The 22,172-nt window shown below is 48.1% G+C and overlaps 1 protein-coding gene across 1 annotated transcript in view; it reads left to right on the forward strand.

The window, feature by feature from the left end:
• The window catches only part of GPAT2 (glycerol-3-phosphate acyltransferase 2, mitochondrial), a 1,401,514-nt gene that overhangs the window by 619,608 nt on the left and 759,734 nt on the right, over nucleotides 1-22,172 (forward strand). Inside the window, exons 9-10 of the mRNA XM_069212686.1 lie at nucleotides 4,422-4,631; nucleotides 5,386-5,496. Of these exons, the coding sequence (XP_069068787.1) occupies nucleotides 4,422-4,631; nucleotides 5,386-5,496 (321 nt within the window). The remainder of the gene's footprint in view (nucleotides 1-4,421; nucleotides 4,632-5,385; nucleotides 5,497-22,172) is intronic.

Below are 22,172 nucleotides of genomic sequence, written 5' to 3' on the forward strand. Positions count from 1 at the left end.
TCGTTTCTCCCTGACACCTGGTCAGACCACTTGGTGTGCACACACCATTGATACTGGAGACAGTTTACCCGTCAAAAGTAAGATTTATACACAGTCTGACCATGTCAGTGACTGCATTACGTGTGAGGTTCAGAAGATGCTGGACTTGGGAGTGATTGAACACTCATAGAGCCCCCTGGGCCAGCCCAGTGGTGCTAGTCCCCAAGCCTCATTCTCAAAATGGGAAAAAGGAGATAAGGTTCTGTGTAGATTACAAAGGGCTCAATACAGTCACAAAGACTGATGCTCACCCTGTACCCAGGGCAGATGAGCTTATTGATAAACTGGCATCTGCCAAGTATCTCCGCACTTTTGACTTGACTGCAGGGAATGGGCAGATCAAGCTATCTGAAGATGCAAAACAGCTTTCTCTACCTTTGGAGGGCATTATCAGTTCACTGTTATGCCCTTTGGTTTGAAGAATGCACCTGTCACTTTTCAGAGGCTGGTAAACACAGTTCTCAAAGGTCTGGAAGCTTTTAGTGCAGCATATCTTGGTGATATTGCTGTTCTCAGCTCCATCTGGCATGACCACCTGGATCACCTCTGGAAAGTGTTGGGGGCCCTGCAAAAGGCAGGCCTCACTATCAAGGCTTCAAAGTGCCAGATAGGGCAGGGGAAGGTGGTTTATCTTCGACACCTAGTTGATGGAGAGCAGATTGAACCACTACAAGAGAAGATAGAGACTATTTTAGACTGGACTCCCCCTACAACACAGACCCAGGTCAGAGCCTTTCTTGGTCTCACCTGGTATTACAGGAGGTTAATTAAGAACTATGGCTCCATTGTTGCCCCTCTTAATGACCTCACATCCAAGAAGATGCCTAAAAATGTATTGTGGACAGCTAGCTGTCAGAAAGCGTTTGAGGAGCTTAAGCAGGCTATGTGTACTGCACCTTTCCTAAAAAGCCCAAACTACTCAAAGAAGTTTACTGTCCAAACTGAGGCTTCAGAGGTAGGGGTTGGGGCTGTGCTATCACAACTGAATTCAGAGGGCCAGGATCAACCTGTTGCTTTTATTAGTTGAAGGTTGACCCCTAGAGAAAAGAGTTGGTGAGCCATAGAGAGGAAGGCCTTTCCTTTGATCTGGTCCCTGAAGAAGTTGACACCATACCTCTTTGGGACTCACTTCATAGTTCAGACAGACCCCAAACCTCTCTTACGGTTAAAACAAATGAAAGGTGAAAACCCTAAATTGTTGAGGTGGTCCATTTCCCTACAGCGGATGGACTTTACAGTGGGACATAGACCTGGGAGTAACCACCTCAATGCAGATGGACTCTCCAGATATTTCCACTTAGACAATGAAGACTCATCTGGGCAAGGTTAGCCTTATTATCCCTTGTTTGGGGGGTGGGGGGATTGTGTAAGAAAGTACCCTCTTTTTGACATGTTACCCCCAAATTCTGCCTGATGTCAGTGTGTTTGACTATGTGCACTGGGATCCTGCTAACCAGGACCCCAGTGATTATGCTCTCTCTCCTCTAAATTTTGCCACTGCTTACTGGTAACCCAGTATTTCACCCAAGATTGGCATACTGGTCACCCCTTATAAGTCCCTCGTATATGGTACTTTGGTACCCAGGGCATTGGGGTTCCAGGGGATCCCTATGGGTTGCAGCATTTCTTTTGCCACTCATAATAAGCCCATTCAAAGGCTTCTACAGGACTGCCATTGCAGCCTGTATAAAATGGTGAATGCACCCTTTCACTTCATTTACACTGCACCAGGTCTCTTATAAGTCACCCATATGTCAGGCCTTCCATCCCTGAAGGCTAGGTGTAGAGTACCTGTGTGTGAGGGCACCCCTGCACTAGCAGCGGGTCCCCCACATCGTCCATGACCATTTTCCCGGACTTCTTGAGTGCGGGGACGCCAATTTACGCGTGCACTGGACATAGGTTCATAATGGTAACTCCAAATATGGCCATGTTTGGTATCAAACATGTTGGAATCAAACCCCATGGATTTTGCAAGCATTGGTTGTATGATTCCATGCAGTCTGGGGGCTCCTTAGAGGACCCCCAGTACTGCCATTACAGCCTTTTAAGGTTTTCCAGACAGCCCCAGCTGCTGCCACCTCGCAGACAGGTTTCTGCCCAGCTTGAGCCCAGGAAGGCAGAGCAAAGAATTTCCATTGGGAAAGGGGTGTTACACCCTCTCCCTTTGGACATAGGTGTTACAGGCAGCAGGTTGATAGCCTCCCAGAGCGTCTGGAAATGCTTTGAAGGGCACAGATGGTGTCCTCCTTGCATAATCCAGTTTACACCAGTTCAGGGACCCCCAGTTCCTGCTCTGGCGCAAAACTGGACAAAGGAAAGGGAAGTGACCACTCCCCTGTTCATCACCACCCCAGGGGTGGTGCTCAGAGTTCCCCCAGTGTGTCCCTGGGTTTTTCCCATCTTGGATTCCAAGTTGACATGGCACTCTGGGAGCATCTGTGTGGCCAGTGTCAGCAGATGACGTCAGAGCCCTCCCCTGATAGGTGCTTACCTGTGTAGTAGACCAATTCCCCTTTCAGGGCTGTTCAGGGTCCCTCTCTTGGGTTGTTCTTCAGATTCGGATTGCCAGACTCCAGCAGGAATCCTCTGCATCTTTTACTTCACCTTCTTACTGAATAAACTGCATCTGGACCCTCCAGGGCCTCTACAAACTGCAAGAGAGAAGCAAAGATGACTTCTGCAACATTGTATCTTCAGCTTCTGCCAGCAGCTGCAACTGTTTCCAGGTCGTGTATCCTCCGAGTCCTCAGCCTGCACCAGAAGAACTAAGGAATCTCCCTTGAAGTGAAGGAGTCACTTCCCTGCTTCAGCAGGCACCCATCTGCAGCAACGACTGGTGGCTTGGGTTCCTTCTCCTGAAGAAGTGCGTGGATCCAGCAACACGGGTGGTGGACTGAAGTGGCTCTGACGGTCCTGACGTCTACCTGTCTAAAGAGCTTGCCTCTCCCCGCAAGACTGTACCCCCGTGCACAGCATGTTTTGCAGTTGCCAAAGTTTGTTGGCATCCTTCCACAAAGTTCTTTGTGCACTGTGCAGCTCCGGCCCTCAGCACTCTGTCTTGCAACACAAGCTTCCTGAGTGGTTCTCCTGCGGCGTGGGATCCCTTTCTGTAGTGCTGCGTGGTTCTCCTTTTGCACCCTTCTTGTCCACGTGCTGTGGGACTCCTGAACGTGCTACCTGGTCTTCAGAGAGCTCTCTGAGTTGCTGAGAGCCTTCTATGACTTGCCCTCCTGGGTAGAGTCCACCAGGTCCCTCGTGGTCCCGGGCAGCACCATTTTCTGCTAACCGTGTGCTTTGCGTTTCCCAAGGCTTGTTGGTGGAATCCAGCGATGCAAACCAGACTGCATTCATCCATCCGGCGAAGGACATCATCTGCACCAACCAGGAACCAGCATCGGTCTTCTTGGGTTCAGTGCTGACTGTTGTTCGTCACCTGTGGTTCCTCTTTTGCACCTTCACCCGGATTTGCAGGGGCTCCTGTTTTCTATGGACTCTTCAGTGCTTCTTGGACTCTGTCCCCTTCTTCCACAGATCTTCAGGTCTAGGAATCCATTGTTGGTGTTTTGCAGTCTCTTCTGGTTCTTGCATTATCTTCTTTCTCGTATTCATATGTGTTCTAGGAAAGTTACTGTTATTTACTCCTGCTTTCCTGGGCTCTGGGGTGGGTTCTGTTACTTACTTTTGGCGTTTTCTATTACTCCTAGCGCCCCTCTATACACTACACTTGCCTAGGTGGGAAACCGACTTTCGCATTCCACTTTCTTAGTACATGGTTTATGTTCCCCCTTAGGCCCATTTCTAACTATTGTGATTTTCACTGTTTGCACCGTTTTCTAACAGTTTGTACTGCTGTTTCTGCATGGTAATGTATATAATTTGTATATTACTTACCTCCTAAGGGAGTATAGTCTCTATGGTATTTTTGGCATTTGTGTCACCAAAATAAAGTACCTTTATTTTTTTTATCACTGAGTAGTTTCTTTCATATGTGTGAGTACTTTGTGACTACAGTGGTATTGCATGAGCTTTGCATGTCTCCTCGTCAGGCCTTGGCTGCTCATCCACATTACCCCTAGAGAGCCTGGCTTCTAGACACTGACTACATTTCACTAATAGGGGATAACTGAACCTGGTACAAGGTGTAAGGTGAGTAGCTTAGGACCCCACTACAAACCAGGCCAGCATCCTGCACCCCTTCAGAGTTTTTTTTTTTTTTTTTTCATGGAGTACACTTTTTAGGGATCATTGTTCTTATTTCTCTCACTGAATGTTCATTCTCTTCAACTGTTCTCCTTTCTTTCTCACCCCGATAGACGAGGTGCTGATCTGTACACACTCAGTCCTGGTTGTAATTCTTGCCTCTCTTTGCTTCCTCTCAGTATATTGAGATGCTGTTGGCCGATGGTAACAGTCTGGTCCTGTTCCTGGAAGAACCCTTCTCTGGAGCTTGGCGCTTGTGTCCTTATGGCAGGCAGTGGTTGGAGCTGGTCTCTGCATCTGTGTTTTCTGGTGCTGTGCCTGATGTCCTCATGGTACCAGTTGGGATCTCATATGAGACCAACCTGTGGTTTTCCAACCCAGCACGATGGGTAAGAACAGCAGATCGTTGTTAGTAGCAAGACTGTGAGCTCCTTGAATGACTAGTGGCATATACAAAGCGTCTTGTTAGTGAATGCACCCTCCAGGGGGACAGTAACCTCACTACAGGAGCTTTGCCATTTATTCTTCCATAAGATTGATATGAGTTAGAAGAGATACCTCAGGCGAGAGTGTGTTGGGAGTGAAAGAGATTGGCATTATCAGGGTGGGTGGGAGTTTGAGCAGAAGGACTAGACTTTATAGAAGAGTGAGATCTGGAGTAAAAACTGGCAATCTTCTAAGGAAGGATGGGTAGTGCAGAGGTTCTTCTAAGGACAGGCACTTTTCCCATATTTATTAGAAAGTTGACACCTTAGTGAGGTGAAGCAAGATCTGGTTGCAGAAGATCAAAGATATTGGGAGAAGGTGGAAGCCCGGACAAGGATCAGAAAATAGTGATGTTGAAGAAAAGAAGCCTGACTGCAGAGAAGAGGATGAGTGTTTTTACGTGTTGATTGTGCGATTGTGGAGTCGTCTGGTGGGAGGAAACAGGTCAGTTGACAGAGAGAAAGGAGTAAGGAGGGGTTGGTTGCCGTGATTTGTGAGAGTTATTGATTGAGAATGGAGCTGACAGTGATGGGCATTTTCACCCCTGCCCAAAAAGGAGAAAGATGGTGAGAGTTGTCTGAGAGGGAAAGTTATTATTTTGTGCAGAATAAAGACGTTCCTTTATCGTATTTTATCTTTTTTCTTATGTTCTTCCAGCTGCTGTCTGGCCAGCCCAGTCTGCTTTCTGTTGCGTTTGGTGCGTTTTGTTTACTCTTTAGCCAATTTGGCTGTCTACGGGTGGACTTTGGTCAGCCATTCTCCCTGCAGGTAATTATGTCGTTTTTATTCTGAACATACGGCCTCTTTTCATTGTCACTAATATTTTCTTGAATTCAGGGTTCTAATGCTGATTCTTGTAATTGAATACACTAGAAAACAGCTATTATTTTTCACGGAAAACATGTTTAATACCAAAGAACAGATTACTTATTTCGGGCTCAGATTGCGTGTTCTGACACTAGGAAGAGTACTGCTCAGATCGCTGATCCTCTTTCTCCTGTCACATGTCTATATCACTCCTGGCTCCCGTTGTTCGATTATGCCTACTGTGTTATTGTTGTGTGGTTTTCACTTTCAAGGATCCTTTGACTTGAGGTTTAGGTAGTCTTTAAGTGGTAGGAGTGGTGCTAATTCTTGACCCACATTGTTCGAATATAGAAATGCCCTTTCTATTGACAACACCATATGAAAGCCTTGTTATATTCGGGTGCAGATTGGATCACAAATATAATCGTATAACATCAGTATTAGGACAGTTTCGCTGGCTACTTCTGGAAGTAAGCATTCATTTAATTATTTTCTACCGTACTGTCAAAGAAAGACAACATTCCGAAACCTTTGATTTGAAAACTGTCTGTGACATGAAGCGAAAGTATTCAAATCGCACTCAGTTGGGATAAAATCGTTCGTTGTGTCTGCTCCATCATTGCGGAACTCTGTCCATGGGCATTTTGCATGCCAGGAAAACATTGTCCCCTCTTGAAAGAACTGAAAATGTTATTAGTCAGTTTGCACCTCAATAAATAAGTATGAACTGTTGAAATTAGACACGTGTGTGTGTTCTAGTGCACAGAAATAGTATGTACAAACGTGCAGAACTCTGGAACATGGTTTTAAATATTTGTTTTCAATTCTGATGATAATGTAAATAAAATTTACCCTTGAGGGAATATTTTCTGGTGTTAATTGCAGGATAATTTGCAGCCAATCTAATGAAAACAGCCTTATTAAGGTGAATTTGACTGAAAATACCTCTTTGGAAAAACATTTAAAAATGAAAAATAAAATGAGAAACAGTGCCTTTGTAATAGGGAGTAGCAAGAGAGAGAACTGAATTTCAGAACCTACCTAGCCCATCATTCTTTGCAATTGCAGGGTCAGCTAAGTTCTTTTTGGCTGTCAATGCAAACACTATTAAATAAAGCAGTCTTCTAAATATCTTTTCTAGATTGCAAACTACATTTTGTGTTGTTTTAGTATGACTGTATCCAAAGACATTTTATTGGTTTTACAACTTTTTTTCCATTAGAGTAGGTGCCTTTTGTTCTCCTTTTCTGTTGGTGTGTTCTCTCTCCTACTATTTTTGTAGGCACCATACTAGCTTTATTTGACTCTCGGCCTCCTTGTGATGGGAATAATTCTTGGAAGGACGAGCTCGACATTTTAATAATAATGATAGGAAATTAGCATAAACGTGTTTTTATGGCAATTGCGGTAATAATAGAGCATCCATTAAGCCGTATGAAATACAGACATTCATTGTAATCCAGTGAATTTCCACGATCTTAATTGATATATACTTAAATCCAAACAGTACAGTTAACTTAAATATGGTATATTCACCCTTACTGCCAGAGCATGTTTAATAAAGAAAGACTGCTCTCCTTAGGCTGTAATCAAAATAAAAAACATATATCATTAACTACATCCAGAATTTTAGCGAAAAAGCAAGTTACATAATAATAAAAACATTACACTTATTTTCCCATAGAATAATTTAAACCTAGGTAATTCATCATGATTCGTTCAAATTAGAAATCAAGAACTATTTTAAATACTGATATAGTCATGTAAGTGAAATTCATCATTTGCATCAACATTTACGGTAGAGGTCACATCTCATTTGGTCATATTGAGTTCAGAAATACATTTGATGTATACCAGGTGAACTTAAAAGATAATAAGAGAAAGAAGGACGTTGACATTCTACTACTAAAATGCCTTTCAAGTCTCTCATTTATTCATTATAGTACTACAGATCTTAGTAAAGCATCACACAGTTCATCTCAAATTTATGTATTTCTTTGCAGTCATCAAATAACTCCTCCTCAGCAGTGAAGAAAAATTGGTGATCGAGGCCTAAGTGGCATTTTATAAACAGATAAAGCCCACTTAGTTGGCCTTAGATATTGTACAGATTCATGAGAGAAATTTAAACTTATCATGTTATAAAATGCATCCCTGTGTAATCGTGTATTCCTTCTTGAATTTCACATTAAAGAAAGTTGATTACGACAACGCCGAATGGTCAGAGGCTTTGATGGCTCCCCGATTGTTGGCGGTGTCGATGAGGTTGAGGGCGATACAATTCTATTTCCTACACAAAGCATACTTACCTTCCGACAGATTGCAAAAGATGGGCATCCGGAACTCTGACCGCTGCCCGCGGTGTGATAGGGGCCCGGCCGATTTCTTCCACATGGTATGGTCCTGTCCCGTGATCCAAGTGTCTTGGGGGAAGATAAAGCAAGAATTTAACAAAGCAATAGGGAAGACACTACCGATGTCCCCAAAATTGGCCCTATTGGGTACATTGGAGGAGCTGGAGGGTTCTAGAGCGGACCGGACATTTGTTGGAACGGCCTTACTGGTGGCAAAGAGGGACATTGCAGCCGCTTTGAACACTGCCAGGGGTCCCTCCCTCCAGAAATGGAGGCGGGGAGTGGACTGGTGTGCGGCCCAAGAAAAAGTGGTTTACGAATCAAGGGGGTTGTGTGTACTTGCATTTTTCCTTTTTTCCGAGTTATTTCGAAATGTAGCTTCAGCAGAATCCTGTGTGGTCAAAGTCAAGAAGAGAGGGAACAGATTTGGTAACCCCATCATCATATGTACAGGCTGTTATGAGTATGTTCCTTTCGTGTTTTGTATGTTTTTCATGAAAAGCAATAAAAATTTGTTAAAATTGTTTTTAAAAAAAAAAGGTTGATTACATTTGATTGCATTGGCAAAAGTAAATATTCTGTTACAAATCTTCTCCATTCCATTTGTAATGTATAACTATCATACATGGCATAACCTTGATATCCGTACCTAATACTACAAATTATCTAGTCAAACTTTCACTTCATTCAGAAAACTTGGTATTAGTAGCATACGTATCACACTCCAGTTGGAAGGTTGGTGCTATTGCGGCATAAGGTACCCTACTATCAAAGATACCAATGGCAATGGGCCGAGGCCCACTGTCCAGCAGTGAATTAAAGTTAGACACCTTAGCACACTTAACATTCAGTCCAAAGAGTGCATATAGCAGTTCTTCACAAAGAATTCCGTAGGCAGTAGTCCCAAAATCCCAAGGTTTATTGTGTGCTAATATAGTCCTTATATTCTCCATTCTCATGCAAGGCTTATAGTACCACAAATGTGTGGTAAAAAATGGAGTGGGAGAGTTCTCCATGTCCCAAACCATTGGTGACAAGACAAAAAGGAGAAAAAAGTGAAAAGAGGGAACTTAAAAAGGAGGTTAGAAAAAGGGAACCATATGACCCATAAGTATGAAGAATAGATTAAACAGATAACACATTAAACAGATGTTCTTTTCTGTTACGCTTGTGTTACCTCTGTAGATTCCAGGATATCAACAAGTCTTCCACTGCATTGAAAAAGAAAAAGCTTTTGTTTTAAAATGTTTCATTTTCAGGATCTAAGTCTGGACGCCACGGATCAATATCCCTCGGCGTCCCATTTTTTAAAATGCTGAACACTACAACGTAACAAAAGTGAAAGCATGCCTAACTAAGGTCAAAGCTTGTTCTAAGTTTTGATCCGTGTCTGGGAGCATAACCCTGCACCTGAGCATCAATCGACACAGGAGAGGGCAGCTTTGGAAAGGGAGCAACTGTGAGAGGAGGCCTCTTTTTGCGTGGTTAGCCCCCACTTTTTGCCTGATGTGTTCTAGAAGTTGGTAGTGCCAAGGGCCCCTGATAACCAGGTTTGCTGGGCCAGAGCTCTTTCCCTAAATCTGTTGTGATGCTTGGCACAATTGGATACACTCTTAATTATCCCTATAAGTCCCTAGTAAATGGGTACCCCAGTACCCAGGGCAAGATACATTAAGAGTAGACCCCTGGGGGCAATAGCACTGGTTGTGCCACCTTCAGGGGGCCTGCACCCAGATGCACCCAGCACTGCCATTGCAGGCTGAGTGTACTGGGGAAAACCTAAAATGACAAACTCGACATGGCACACACTCTGTGTGCCCTGTCCACCCTACACTGCATATATTATGGGTAAGTTACCCCTCTGGCAGGCCTTCCAGCCCTAAGGCAGGGTGCACCATATTATGTGTCAGATCATAGCTGCATGAGCAATATGCCCCCACTGTGTCCTTGACAAACCCAAGACATAGTGAGTGAACCGAGCAGCCATTTCACATACATGTACTGGACACTGGTCAAACCACTCAGAATAATAAATCCAAACTGGTCCCAGTGTTGGAGTTAACCATAAATGTATCCAGGGGTCACCTCAGAGGTGCCCCCTGCAAAAGCTAACCCTAACTGGCATAGTTGCTTGCTGGTTCCATCCAGCCTGCCACTCCAGACGGCCAATATAAAAACATGGGGCCGAGCCATGGCTCTCTGGTTTGTAAGACAATGCCCTTCCTGGGTGGAGGAGCTAACACTCCCTCGGTCAGGAATGTGCAACACCCTGGTGGTGAGCTTCAAAGGGCTACAGCCCCTGATACCCGAGCCCCCAGGCCTGCTGCTAGCAGCAGAGGGCCCCCCCTTGCAAACCTCCACTTTGGGCGGGAGCAAAGGTGGGAAACCACACAAAGGGGAGGAGGAGTGGCCTCACTGAGCATGCACCACCCCTAAGGGCTTGCACGCGAAGTGGACCCTCTATCTAATTTTTCTCCATCTTGGAATGGAGAAAAACAGCCAATCAGGTTTAGGGAATGGACCCGTACCACAGGAAGTGGTCACTGTAGTGGGTGTAGCCACCCTAGGGTAAGTGTCCCATTGGACACTACCAGGTTCCCCCTAAAACGCCCACTAAATTCATTTAGTAGGCTCCCCAAGACCAAAAATTTAGATTGAACAGGAAGAAAGAAGACAGCACCAAACAACCTGCCATGACGAGAACCTAGGACCTGCTGCACCCGAAGAGGCTCCAATACCCCTGCTTGTCGCACCAGAGCCCAACAATCGATACTGCAGAGAAACTGACCACTGGACCGACCTCAAAAGTCCCAGAGGACCTCCAGGCTTCGCAAATAGCCTAAATCTCCCTCCTGAGTGGAGGCACCACTCAAGAAAATCAAGAAACCTGCAAAGGACCAAGAAACCAGTGAGGGTCACTTCACTGAATCGCCGATATCTCTGTGACCAGAAGTCACAGCTGGAACCGACGACCACCCGGATGTGACCCGCATCTGTGCCAAATTTGGTGGCACTGCGCCCTCTAGTGGCCAAGTTACAACAGTACCCTGGGTATGGCCAGCTGATGTCGGACCAGCAGAAAAGCAGCTCCCCCAGAGCTGAAAAAGGATCAGGAGAAAGCCCCAGTTGCGGGACTTCCGGTACACCTCAGACCAGCGTGCCCCCATTGTCCGGTAAGCCACCCTTAAAGAGTCTCACCTCCAGTTCCAGTGGGCTCCATTGCGCTCAGCATCCAGGCCTTCCAAAACATCCTGCACCTGGCCGCCCTGGGCCTTGCATTGCGGGATCTGCCGTGCGCCCCGGGTCCCCAGCCCCTTGTGACCTTAACAGCCCAAGGGGACCCCAAGGCACCATCTTTAACTCTGCAAACCAGCTCCTTTTCTAAGTGGCCCCTCCATGTGACCCTGTGCCAAGAACCTCTCCATGTGACCCTGTGCCAAGAACCTCTCCAACGCTGCCCGAGACACTCCAGCTGGCTCAGTGTGCCCACTTACCACTCCTGCCATCCTGCAAGAGAGGAGACCGGTAACTCAACCGTGTGATTTTTACTGCATTTTTAAAGGTGACTGTGAATTGATTCCAATGGTGCGTAATTACGCACAGAAAGACTTACTTTGCTAAAACATCAAAAATTCATAACTTGAAAAGTACTTACCGTATTCTTAAGATCTTGGTCTTAAAATTGATATAAAAGTCTGAAATATTTGATAAATTCTTGTCTTGAGTTATTCATTGAGTGTGTGTGGTGCATGATTGGATTTGTGAGTACAGCAAATACTTAGCACATCTCCTGGATTAGCCTAACTGCTTGACCAGCTACCTTAAAAATTGGAGCATTAGGTGGTCTAACTTTTACCTCTGGAAACCGTGTGGTGCCTGAATCCTCTGCATAGTGTGCTTGGTTTTGCACACTGCATAGAGGGCCAAACTCCAACAGCATCTTTCCAGTGCTGCTTTTCCTGATGGGTAACTGGTTGGTAATCTCAGTTCCCAAACAGGTGTCCCCTCCACTGGACACCAAGGCACAAGGGATCCATCATTGTGTTGAGGGGTAGAGGGCTTGCTTCCCTGCACATGCGCTCCCTCCCAGGCACAACAGTTTACTTGCCCAAACCCCACCCTTCCCCAACAGGAGTGCAGATAGGAGGTGTTTACCCCACAATCTGATCCCCCTGGGATGTGAGTGGCAGAAATTCCACTAGAACACTAGTGTAGGGGGCTGGTCTGGCTTTTAGTGGGTACCATTGATACTTACACCTTGTGCCAGGTACAGTTATCCCTTATTAGTAGAGTAGTAATGATCTGGCAGCTTAGGCTGATAGAGGTAGCTATAGCAGAGCATCTTAGGATTAACTAGGAGACATGCAAAGCTCCTACTATACCACTTATATCATATAGGTACTATATCATAAGAAAGACAATACTTAAGAGTTACTAAAAATAAAGGTACTTTATTTTAGTGACAATGTGCCAAAAATATCTGAGGATATACTCCCTCAGGAGATAAGTAAAATAAACAAAGTATACACACAAACCAAAATCAGGTAAGTAAAACAGTCAGAAAGTAGTGCAAACATTGTAGAATACAATAGGATGCAATAGGCCTAGGGGCAACACAAACCATATACTGAGAAAGTGGAATTTCGAACCACGAATGGACCCCAAGGCTAGTGTAGTATGCAGAGGGTCGCTGGGAGTGTAAGAAAACACTAAGGGTGCCAAAGATACCCCACCCCAAGACCCTGGAAAGTAGGAGTAAAGTACTACTATTTCCCTAGAAAAACAGTAAAGTCGTGATAGAGGATTTTGCAAAGACCACAACAGACTGCAAAGCACTGAAGACTGATTTTTGGACCTGAGGACCTGTAAAGGAAGGGGACCAAGTCCAAGAGTCGCAAGAGTGTCTAGGGGGGCAGGAGCCCACTAAGGGCCAGATGTAACAAAGGGTTTTACCCATTCTGTGTCTATGGGGAAATGTGTTCGTACATACGGCCCTAAGCCCCGGATGAAGGTGCAAAATGGCTGCCTCCGGATACCACAAACAAGCCGTGCTAGCTGCAAGAGTCACGGTTGAAGAAAAAGGGTGCTGCCCGGGCCCAGGAAGGACCAGGATGTCGCCACTTGGAAGAGGAGACAGAGGGGGCCCTCAGCAACATAGAGAGCCCACGCACAAAAAAGGTAGCACCCGCTGAAGTCCTTGAACACGGGTTCAAGAAGTCTGAACACAGCGGTCGTCTCAACACTGCAAAAGAGGATCCCACGACACCGGAGATCAACTCAAGGAGCTGAGCATCACAGGACAGTGTGTTGGAGACCTAGGTTTGGCTGTTCATGCAGGATTTTGTGGAAATGTGCACAGAAGCTGTTGTAGCTTCAGTTCACGCCTTGCACAGGATTACTGTCTGGAGAGGGGAGGCAAGGACTTACTGCCTCCAAATTTGGACAGTTGGACCACTGGACAGTCTGGGTCACTTGGGTCCACCACCTGTGTTCCAGGGGTCATGCTCATCAGGATGAGAGGGGTCCCAGAGTACCGGTGACGCTGAAGTTTGGTGCCTGCTGAAGCAGAGGGAAGATTCCATCGACCCACAGGAGATTTCTTTGTAGCTTCCAGTGCAGGATGAAGGCAGGCAGCCCCCAAAGCATGCACCACCAGGAAACAGTCGAGAAAGCCGGCAGGATTAGGCTCTACAATGTCGCTGGTAGTCTTCTTGCTACTTTGTTGCAGTTTTGCAGGCATCTTGGAGCAGTCAGCGGTCGATCCTTGGCAGAAGTCGAAGAGAGAGGTGCTGAGGAACTGTGGTGAATTCTTGCAAGTCGTTAACTGAGGAAAAGCCCACTGGAGAGACCCCAAATAGCCCTTAGAGGAGGATTGGCCACCTAGTCAGATAAGACCTATCGGGAGGGTTCTCTGACGTCACCTGCTGGTACTGGCCACTCAGAAGCCTCCAGAGTGCTCCAACATCTCTGGATCCAAGATGGCAGAGGTCTGGGACACACTGGAGGAGCTCTGGGCACCACCCCTGGGGTGGTGATGGACAGGGGAGTGTCACTCCCCTTTCCTGTGTCGAGTTTCGTGCCAGAGCAGGAACTGAGGTTTCCCTAAACCAGTGTAGACTGGCTTATGCAAGGAGGGCACCATCTGTGCCCTTCAAAGCATTTCCAGAGGGTGGGAGAGGCTACCCCTCCATAGACTTTAACACCTATTTTCAGAGGGAGAGGGTGTAACACCCTCTCCCAGAAGAATTTCTTTGTTCTGCCTTCCTGGGACTGGGCTGCCCAGACCCCAGGAGGTCAGAACCCTGTCTGTGGGGTAGCAGCAGCGGTAGCTGCAGAGAAAACCCCAGAGAGCTGGTTTGGCAGTACCCAGGGTCCATAGTGGAGCCCCAGGGGTGCATGGAATTGGCACCCCAATACCAGATTTGGAATGGGGGGACAATTCCATGAGCTTAGACATGTTACATGGCCATATTTGAGGTTACCATTGTGAACGTACATATAGGTATTGAGCTATATGTAGTGCACATGTGTAATGGTGTCCCCGCACTCACAGAGTCCGGGGAAATGGCCCTGAACTATGTGGGGGACCATTGCTAGTGCAAGGGTGCCCTCACACTTAGTAACTTTGCACCTTATCTTCAGCAAGTGAAGGTTAGACATATAGGTGACTTATAAGTTACTTAAGTGCATTGAAAATGGCTGTGAAATAACGTGGACGTTATTTCACTCAGGCTGCAATGGCATTCCTGTGTAAAGGTTTGTCTGAGCTCCCTATGGGTGACAAAAGAAATTCTGCAGTCCATAGGGATCCCCTGGAGCCCCAATACCCTGGGTACCTAGGTACTATCTACTAGGGAATTATAAGGGTGTTCCAGTGTGCCAATTGAAATTGGTAAAAGTGGTCACTAGCCTATAGTGACAAATGTAAAAGCAGAGAGAGCATAAGCACTGAGGTTTTGGTTAGCAGAGCCTCAGTGACACAGTTAGTCACTACACAGGGAGACACATTCAGGCCACAAACTATGAGCACTGGGGTCCTGGCTAGCAGGATCCTAGTGAGAGGCAAAACAAACTGACATGCACGTAAAAATGGGGGTAACTTGCCAGGCAAGATGGTACTTTCCTACAACTAGAGACTGTTTTATGTTTCTTTTTTGGAGGGGAAGTTGTGCTCACCGCCAGCGTCAAAGTTTTTCTGTTCCTCCAGCCCCCTGAGGTGAATAGGGGCTGTTTACCCTTGAATCTGCTCCCTTGAGGCAGAAAGCCCACTAGAGCACCAAATAATATTTTAGCATTATTGTGTGGGAGCAGCGGCCCACTGGACAAGGACCACAGTCCCCATTGCCCCTGGGGAGCAGATAGAGGTTGTTTACCTCACTGTGTGACCCAAAGTACTACACCACCAGGGAATATTCTGACTGCATTGTTTTGGGAAGGGGCAGCCCTTCCTGTTCATGGGCTTGTGCTCCCCAAGAATAAGGAAGTATTTACCCCCACTCTGGTGGGGACAAAGCCGAGTAGACAACTTGGGTATATATTATAGTTATAGCTTGGGGCACGGGCCTGTGCTCCCTGGGCATGTGGGGGGGGAATAAGGAGGTATTTACCCCTAGTCTGGGAGGATACAAACCCCAGTAGAAAACTTGGGAATTTATGAGTTATTGTTTGGTGGGAAGGGGGGCAGCAAGAGACCCTTTGGCTTAGGTCTCTGATCACTGTTCCGCTCTACCCTGGGTGGGGAGGGGGTGGTGGATAACTGGTATTTATCTTTAATGTGCCCCCTCCGGGAGGGACAGAAGGCCCACTAGACCACCAGGGAATATTTTTGGTTCACTGTTTGGGGAGTGAGAAGCTCCTTTGGGTATGAGTCTGTGCTCCTTCCACCTCTTTTCCTGCCCTCTTCAGGGGGTAGATACAGGTGTTTACCCCTAATCTAATCTCCTCCTCACTCCCAGGAGGAAGAGGAGGGTGTAGGAAGTGGGCTTGGTCCAAGGGGTGTGTATCTCCACTAGCTGGAGTGCCCTGGGGCAGTGTAACAAAAGGCAGCAGCTTTTGAGGCACTCACCACCAAGTGTTGCAGTTCCTGCAGGGAAGAGGTGTGGAGCACCTCCACCAGAGCAGGGTTTGTCCATACCCCAGAGAGCACAAAGGCTACCACTCCATTGGGTCAGAACATTTCTGTTAGTGACAGGCTGGCATAGACCAGTCAGCCTCACACTAGAGGGTTTGGTGCAATACAGGGGGCATCTCCAAGATGCCCTCTGTGTGAATTTGTCAATAAATCCAACACTGGCATCAACATGGGTTTATTGAGCTGAGAAGTTTGATACCACACTTCCCAGCCTTCAATGAAGCCATCATGGAGCTGTGAAGTTCATAATGACAAACTGCCAGCCCAGTTACTCAGTATGACCACACTGCACTTACAATGACTAAGAATGGACTTAGACACTGTAGGGGCATATTGCTCATGCAGCAATGCCCTCACCTGTGGTATAGTGCACCCTGCTTTAGGGCTGTAAGGCCTGCTAGAGGGATGACTTACCTATGCCACAGGCAGTGCCTTGTGGGCGTGGCACCCATAGAGGGGTGTCATGTCGACTTTACCTTTTTCTTCCCTCCAACACACACAATCTGCAATGGCAGTGTGCATGTGTTTGGTGAGGAGTCTCTTAGGGTGGCAGAATACATGCAGCATCCCTTAGAGACCCTCCCTGGCCACGGAGCTCTTGGTACCACTGGTACCTTTTTTTAAGGGACTTAGCTGTGTGTCGATTGTGGAAGTAATGGTACAGTCTAGGGCTGGTGCCTGGTTAGTAGGATCCCAGGACACAGTCAGTCAAGTTAGCATCAGATATCAGGCAAAACGTGTGTGTGTGTGAGGGGGTGTAACCATGCCAGTGGGGCACTTGCCTACAGAGGAGCTCAAAGCCCACAAGTCCATCAGGGAATATTTTTGAACTACTGTTTGAAGAGTGAGCGCCACCGCCTTAGTGGTCTTCAGTCTCACCCCAGGGCATGAGTCTTTTTGCCCCCACTGAGTGGGTGGATGGGTGTATTTACCACAATCTACCACCTGAGGGAGCAGAAAGCTCACAAGATCCCAGGGCAAAATAATAAAAAGGTGTATTTTCTCCATACCGGGACCACCCATCTTTCAGCAGTTATGGGGCCAGTTTGGGGGAGCTCATCCCTATGCTGCCTCACAGAGGAAGGGGGCAGAAAGCCCACTAGACACCAAGGGTAAAATGTTCTAAAAACAAAATGAGATGGAAGACGGCCAACCATGCATCAAGCTCTACCCTGACCCCTAACAAAATTGCACACCCTTTTTGCCCCATATGTGCTGTTTAAAGGAATGTAAACCACAATTCTGCTCTCACAGAGAGGGTTAAGGGAGTTGACAAAAAGCCCAGTAGATACCAGGGATATTTTGTTTTGTTTTAGAAAAAAAATATGGGTTGTGGGCAGTGTTATTCACCAGCCTTTTCTGCCTGCATGGGGTGCAGAGCAAACCTATTCTCAACAGAAGGACATTTGAATTATTGTAGACATAGTTTTGACATATGGATAGGCAGTGTGGCGGTAAAGCCAAATTTCCTCTTATTTGGCATGCTGAATGGCTGCACTACGGGGGCCTGGACCCAGGCCCAGCCGCCACCCAGACAAACTTACCTAACCTAGACATTTTTGATAACAAGTGACCCTGGGTGGTGTAAGTGGGGGGATTTTTTTATGTGGAGAATTTTGGGAATTCTGGGCATCTGATACAGACTTCTAGGTCCAGATTCCTTACCTTAGAATTTCTCCAGGCATCAGTCTGGATCTGTAGAATTTTCTTCAAGCAATACCCTTACGTGCCATTACGCACCTTCCGACCCTTGACACTGCTTCTGGCAGGCAGGTCGCTCCCTATACCGCTGCCCCTGCCGCCTCTACTCGGGTGCCATTGTTTCTTTTTTCCCCGTTTTCTGAGCTACAGCTACACACCCACGCCGCTGCGTCCCCATGGCCCCGCCCCCCCCCACTCCACCTCGAATTTCCTTTTCTTCCCACCGCTGAGCCCTGCGGCCCAGCCCCCCCTGCTCTCCCATTCGCCATCCCTCCTTCCTCCCAGCTGCCACTCCCTCCCACCTCCCCTCTTATGGCAGCCGCGGCGCGGACGTGCCGCTGGCGCGCCTAAGGACAGCCCGTCTGCCCCAAGACCGCGCCCAGCGCCAGTCCCCCTGGCCCACACGCCCTCCGTACCATCAATCACCACTATACTGCCCTCAATCCAAGACGCTCCTCTATTTGCTTCCAGTCCACTCCGAAGCACACCAAAGGACCCTTCTCCTGCAAAGCCTGCAATTTCACCTGCAACCTAATCTCCAAGCTCCGACTCAAAGCCTCAGACAACCACCTAAGATGCATCTTGCTCAACACCCGCTCCGTCCACAAGCACGCAATTGAACTCTGGGACCTGCTGACCACATCCTCGCCTGACGTTGCATTTCTCACCCAAACTTGGATGAATTCGGCCTCGGAACCAGACATAGCCATAGCCATACCAGAAGGCTACAAGATCACCAGCAGAGACCGCAGCAACAAACCAGGAGGAGGAATCGCCATAGTCCACAAAAACACCATTAGAGTCTCCACCAGCTCCTACAACACCCTCAACTCCGCCGAGCACCCCCATTTCAAAATCCACATCAACGCCAACACCACCCTCAGAGGAACTCTGGTCTACAGACCCCTGGACCCCAGACTGCAGTTCTGCGACAACATCGCCAACGCCATCAGCTCGCAAGCCCTCGCCTCAACAGACTACATCCTCCTCGGTGACCTGAACTTCCACCTAGAAAACAACGATGATATCAGCACCACCAACCTCGGCCTCAAGCAACTCGTCACGTCACCCACTCACACCGCAGGACACACACTCGACCCCATCTTCTCAGCCAGCAACCTCGTCTCCTTCAGCCACACCACCGATCTCCTCTGGACTGACCATCGCTGCATCCATTTTTCATTTCAGAAGCCGGGCACTCACCACCTCACCACTAACCCCTGCTCCCCCCACTTCATTGGAACAGAATCTCAACAGAATAGCTGATCTCCACCCTCACCCAGGTACATCCTCCCAGGACACGGGACTCCAGCACAGCCGCCACCTACCTGCATAAATGGATAGAAGACTGCGCCAACACTCTCACACCACTCAAACAACCCTCAGACACCCACCACAGACCCAAGGCCAGCTTTTTCACACCCGACCTGCAGGCCTCCAAATGGGAAAGGAGAAGACTTGGCGCCTTGCACCCACCGAATCCAACCACACAGCCCTCAAGAGTGCCATCCGCAAACATCAGCAGCTGATCCGCACTACCAAAAGAACCTACTACAAAAGCGGAATAGACACCAACGCCCACAGCAACAAAGAGCTCTTCGGCATCATCAAAGAACTCTCCAACCCCAGGACCTGCTCCCACAAACCCTCGCCATCAGAGGAACTCTGCAACTCCCTCGCCACTCACTTCCGTCGTAAGATCGAAGACATCCACAACAGCTTCAAACCCCAGACCGATCAGCCAACCACAGACAACCACAAACCCAATGCATCAAACAACACCAACCCTCTATGCTCCTGGACCCACGTCAACAATGAAGACACCATCAACACCATGGCCTCCATCCACTCCTGCTCCCCCTCGCACCCCTGCCCACACCAGATCTTCAACAAAGCCAGCAACATCATCGCACCCCCCCTCTGCGCCGTCATCAACAGCTCCTTCAAGACAGCCACCTTCCCGGAGAGATGGAAACACGCTGACGTCAACGCCCTGTTGAAGAAACTCAAAGCAGATCCAGATGACCCCAAAAACATCGTCTGTCACCACACCCTTTGAACACTCCTCCACAACACCGGGATCCGTGGCAAGGCCCTTGACTGGATCTCCTCTTTCCTCTCTGGCAGAACCCAGAGAGTCCGCCTTCTGCCCTACCTGTCCGAATCCTCCAAAACCATCTGTGGCTTCTGACAGGGATCCTCCCTCACCCAACACTCTTCAACGTTTACATTGCTCCCCTCGCCAACATCGCACAATCCCCCCACATCAACATAGTATCCTACGCAGACGACACCAAACTGATCATCTCCCGCACGAAAGACCCCACAACAGCAAGAAACAACCTCCACAAGGGACTTCACGCCATCGCCAACTGGATGGAGTCAAGCCGCCTCAAGCTAAACACAGACAAAACCGGTCCTCATCCTAGGCAGGAACCCCTCCGCCTGGAACTACTCCTGGTGGCCTACCTCCCTCGGAGCCGCCCCAACCCCTACCACCCAAGTACAGAACCTGGGCATCCTCCTCGACTCAGCACTCAGCAGGTCAACGCAGTCTCCTCTTCCTGCTACAACACCCTCTGCATGCTCCGCAAGATCTTCAAGTGGATTCCCATAGAAACCAGACTAAACAGTCACCCACACCCTAGTCAGCAGCCGACTGGACTTCGGCAATGCATTCTGTGCAGGAACCACGGCCAAACTACAAAAGAAAATGCAAAGTATCCAAAACTCCTCCGCCCGACTCATCCTCGACGTCCCACACCGCAACCACATCTCTGCCCACCTCATAGAACTACGCTGGCTACCCGTATCGAAGAGGTTTACCTTCAAACTACTCACCCACGCACACAAAGCCCTCCACAACACAGGTCCGGCCTACCTCAACGACAGACTCACCTTCCATACCCCCGTCCGCTAGCCCCGCTCCGCCAGCCTTGCCCTCGCCTCCGTCCCCCGCATTCACCGCACCACCACCGGAGGAAGATCCTTCTCTCACCTCGCCGCCAAGACCTGGAACTCCCTACCGCTGCAACTACGCCAGACCCAAGACCTCCTGACCTTCTGAAAACGCCTCAAGACATGGCTATTCGACCAGTAGCTCCCACCCCCCTCCCCCCAGCGCCTTGAGACTCTGACGGGCGAGTAGCGCACTTTATAAATTGATTGATTCATTGATTGATTGATAGGTGCAATCTGTCGACTCTACCCCCGTGGTTGGCGTCGTGTTCTTTTCTTTCTGCGCCAGCCTATGCGCAGATCTGGAGAGAGCTATCCTTTCAATTGCTTTTTGAGTGGCCCTGTAGGAGGCTGGCCCTCTATATAGTGTGCAAAACTAGGCACCCTGTGCAGGGGGCCCAGGCAACCACAGGTTGGTTTCCAGAGGTAAAAATTAGATCACCTAATGCTCCAGTTGTTAAGGTAGCTGGTTGAGCAGTTAGGCTAATCCAAGAGATGTTCTAAGTGTTTGCTGTACGCACAAATCCAATCATGCATCACACACACTCAATGAATAACTCAAGACCAGAATTTATAAGACGAAAAATACTTCAGATTTTTTATATAAGTTTTAAGACCATGATCTTTAAGATACATTAAGTACTTTTTGAGATATGACTTTTCAAAGTTTTGATAAAGTTAGTCTTTTTGTGCGTAATTACGCACCATAAGAATCAAGAGGCAGTCACTTTTAAAAATTGTACAGTTGAGTTACCAGTCTCTTCTTTTGCAGGGTGGTCAAGGTAGTGGGCACACTGTGCCAGCTGGAGAGCCTCGGGCGGCTTTCGGTTCTGGCGGAAGCAGCGTTGGAAATTCTCTTGGCACAGGGCCGCTTGAAGGGGCCACTTGGAAAAGGAGCCTGGGGGTCCCCTTGGGCTGTCGAGGTCGCAAGGTTTTGGGGGTCTGGGGCACACCGCAGATTCCCCGATGCAGGGCTCAGGGCGACCAGATGCAGGATGAGTTGAAGGACTTGAATGCTGTGTGCAAAGGGACCATTTGGAACCCGAGGTGAGTCTTCTTCCCTGGTCTTGCAGGATGTCGTGGGCGCTCTGGTGGGAGTTCAGGGGTGTCACTGAAGTCCCTTGACTGGGGCTTCCTCCTTGTTGAATTGAAGCTCTGGTTGAACTGTTTTTGAGGTTGTCCGATGTTCACTGACCAGTACTTGGGCTATTGGCACAACTCTGCCACAGGAGGGTGCTGTGCCACTTAAATTGGCACACTTGTAGGTCTCGTCCGGACTGTTGTTGGTGTGTCGTCGAGTCTGGCTGCGACCTCCGGTTGCGGAGATATTGTCTAGTTGGTGAAGTGACCCTCACAGGTTTGCTGGTTCCTTGAAGGTTTCTTCAGTGGTGCCTCCACTCAGGAGGGAGTTCTTGGGCTATTTGCAAAGCCTGGAGATCCTCAAGGTCTTCTGAGGTTGGTCCAGTGGTCAGATCCTCCTCCTCAGCAGCAAT

The sequence above is a fragment of the Pleurodeles waltl genome, chromosome 11, assembly GCF_031143425.1.
Source record: "Pleurodeles waltl isolate 20211129_DDA chromosome 11, aPleWal1.hap1.20221129, whole genome shotgun sequence".
Classification (NCBI taxonomy): Eukaryota; Metazoa; Chordata; class Amphibia; order Caudata; family Salamandridae; genus Pleurodeles; species Pleurodeles waltl.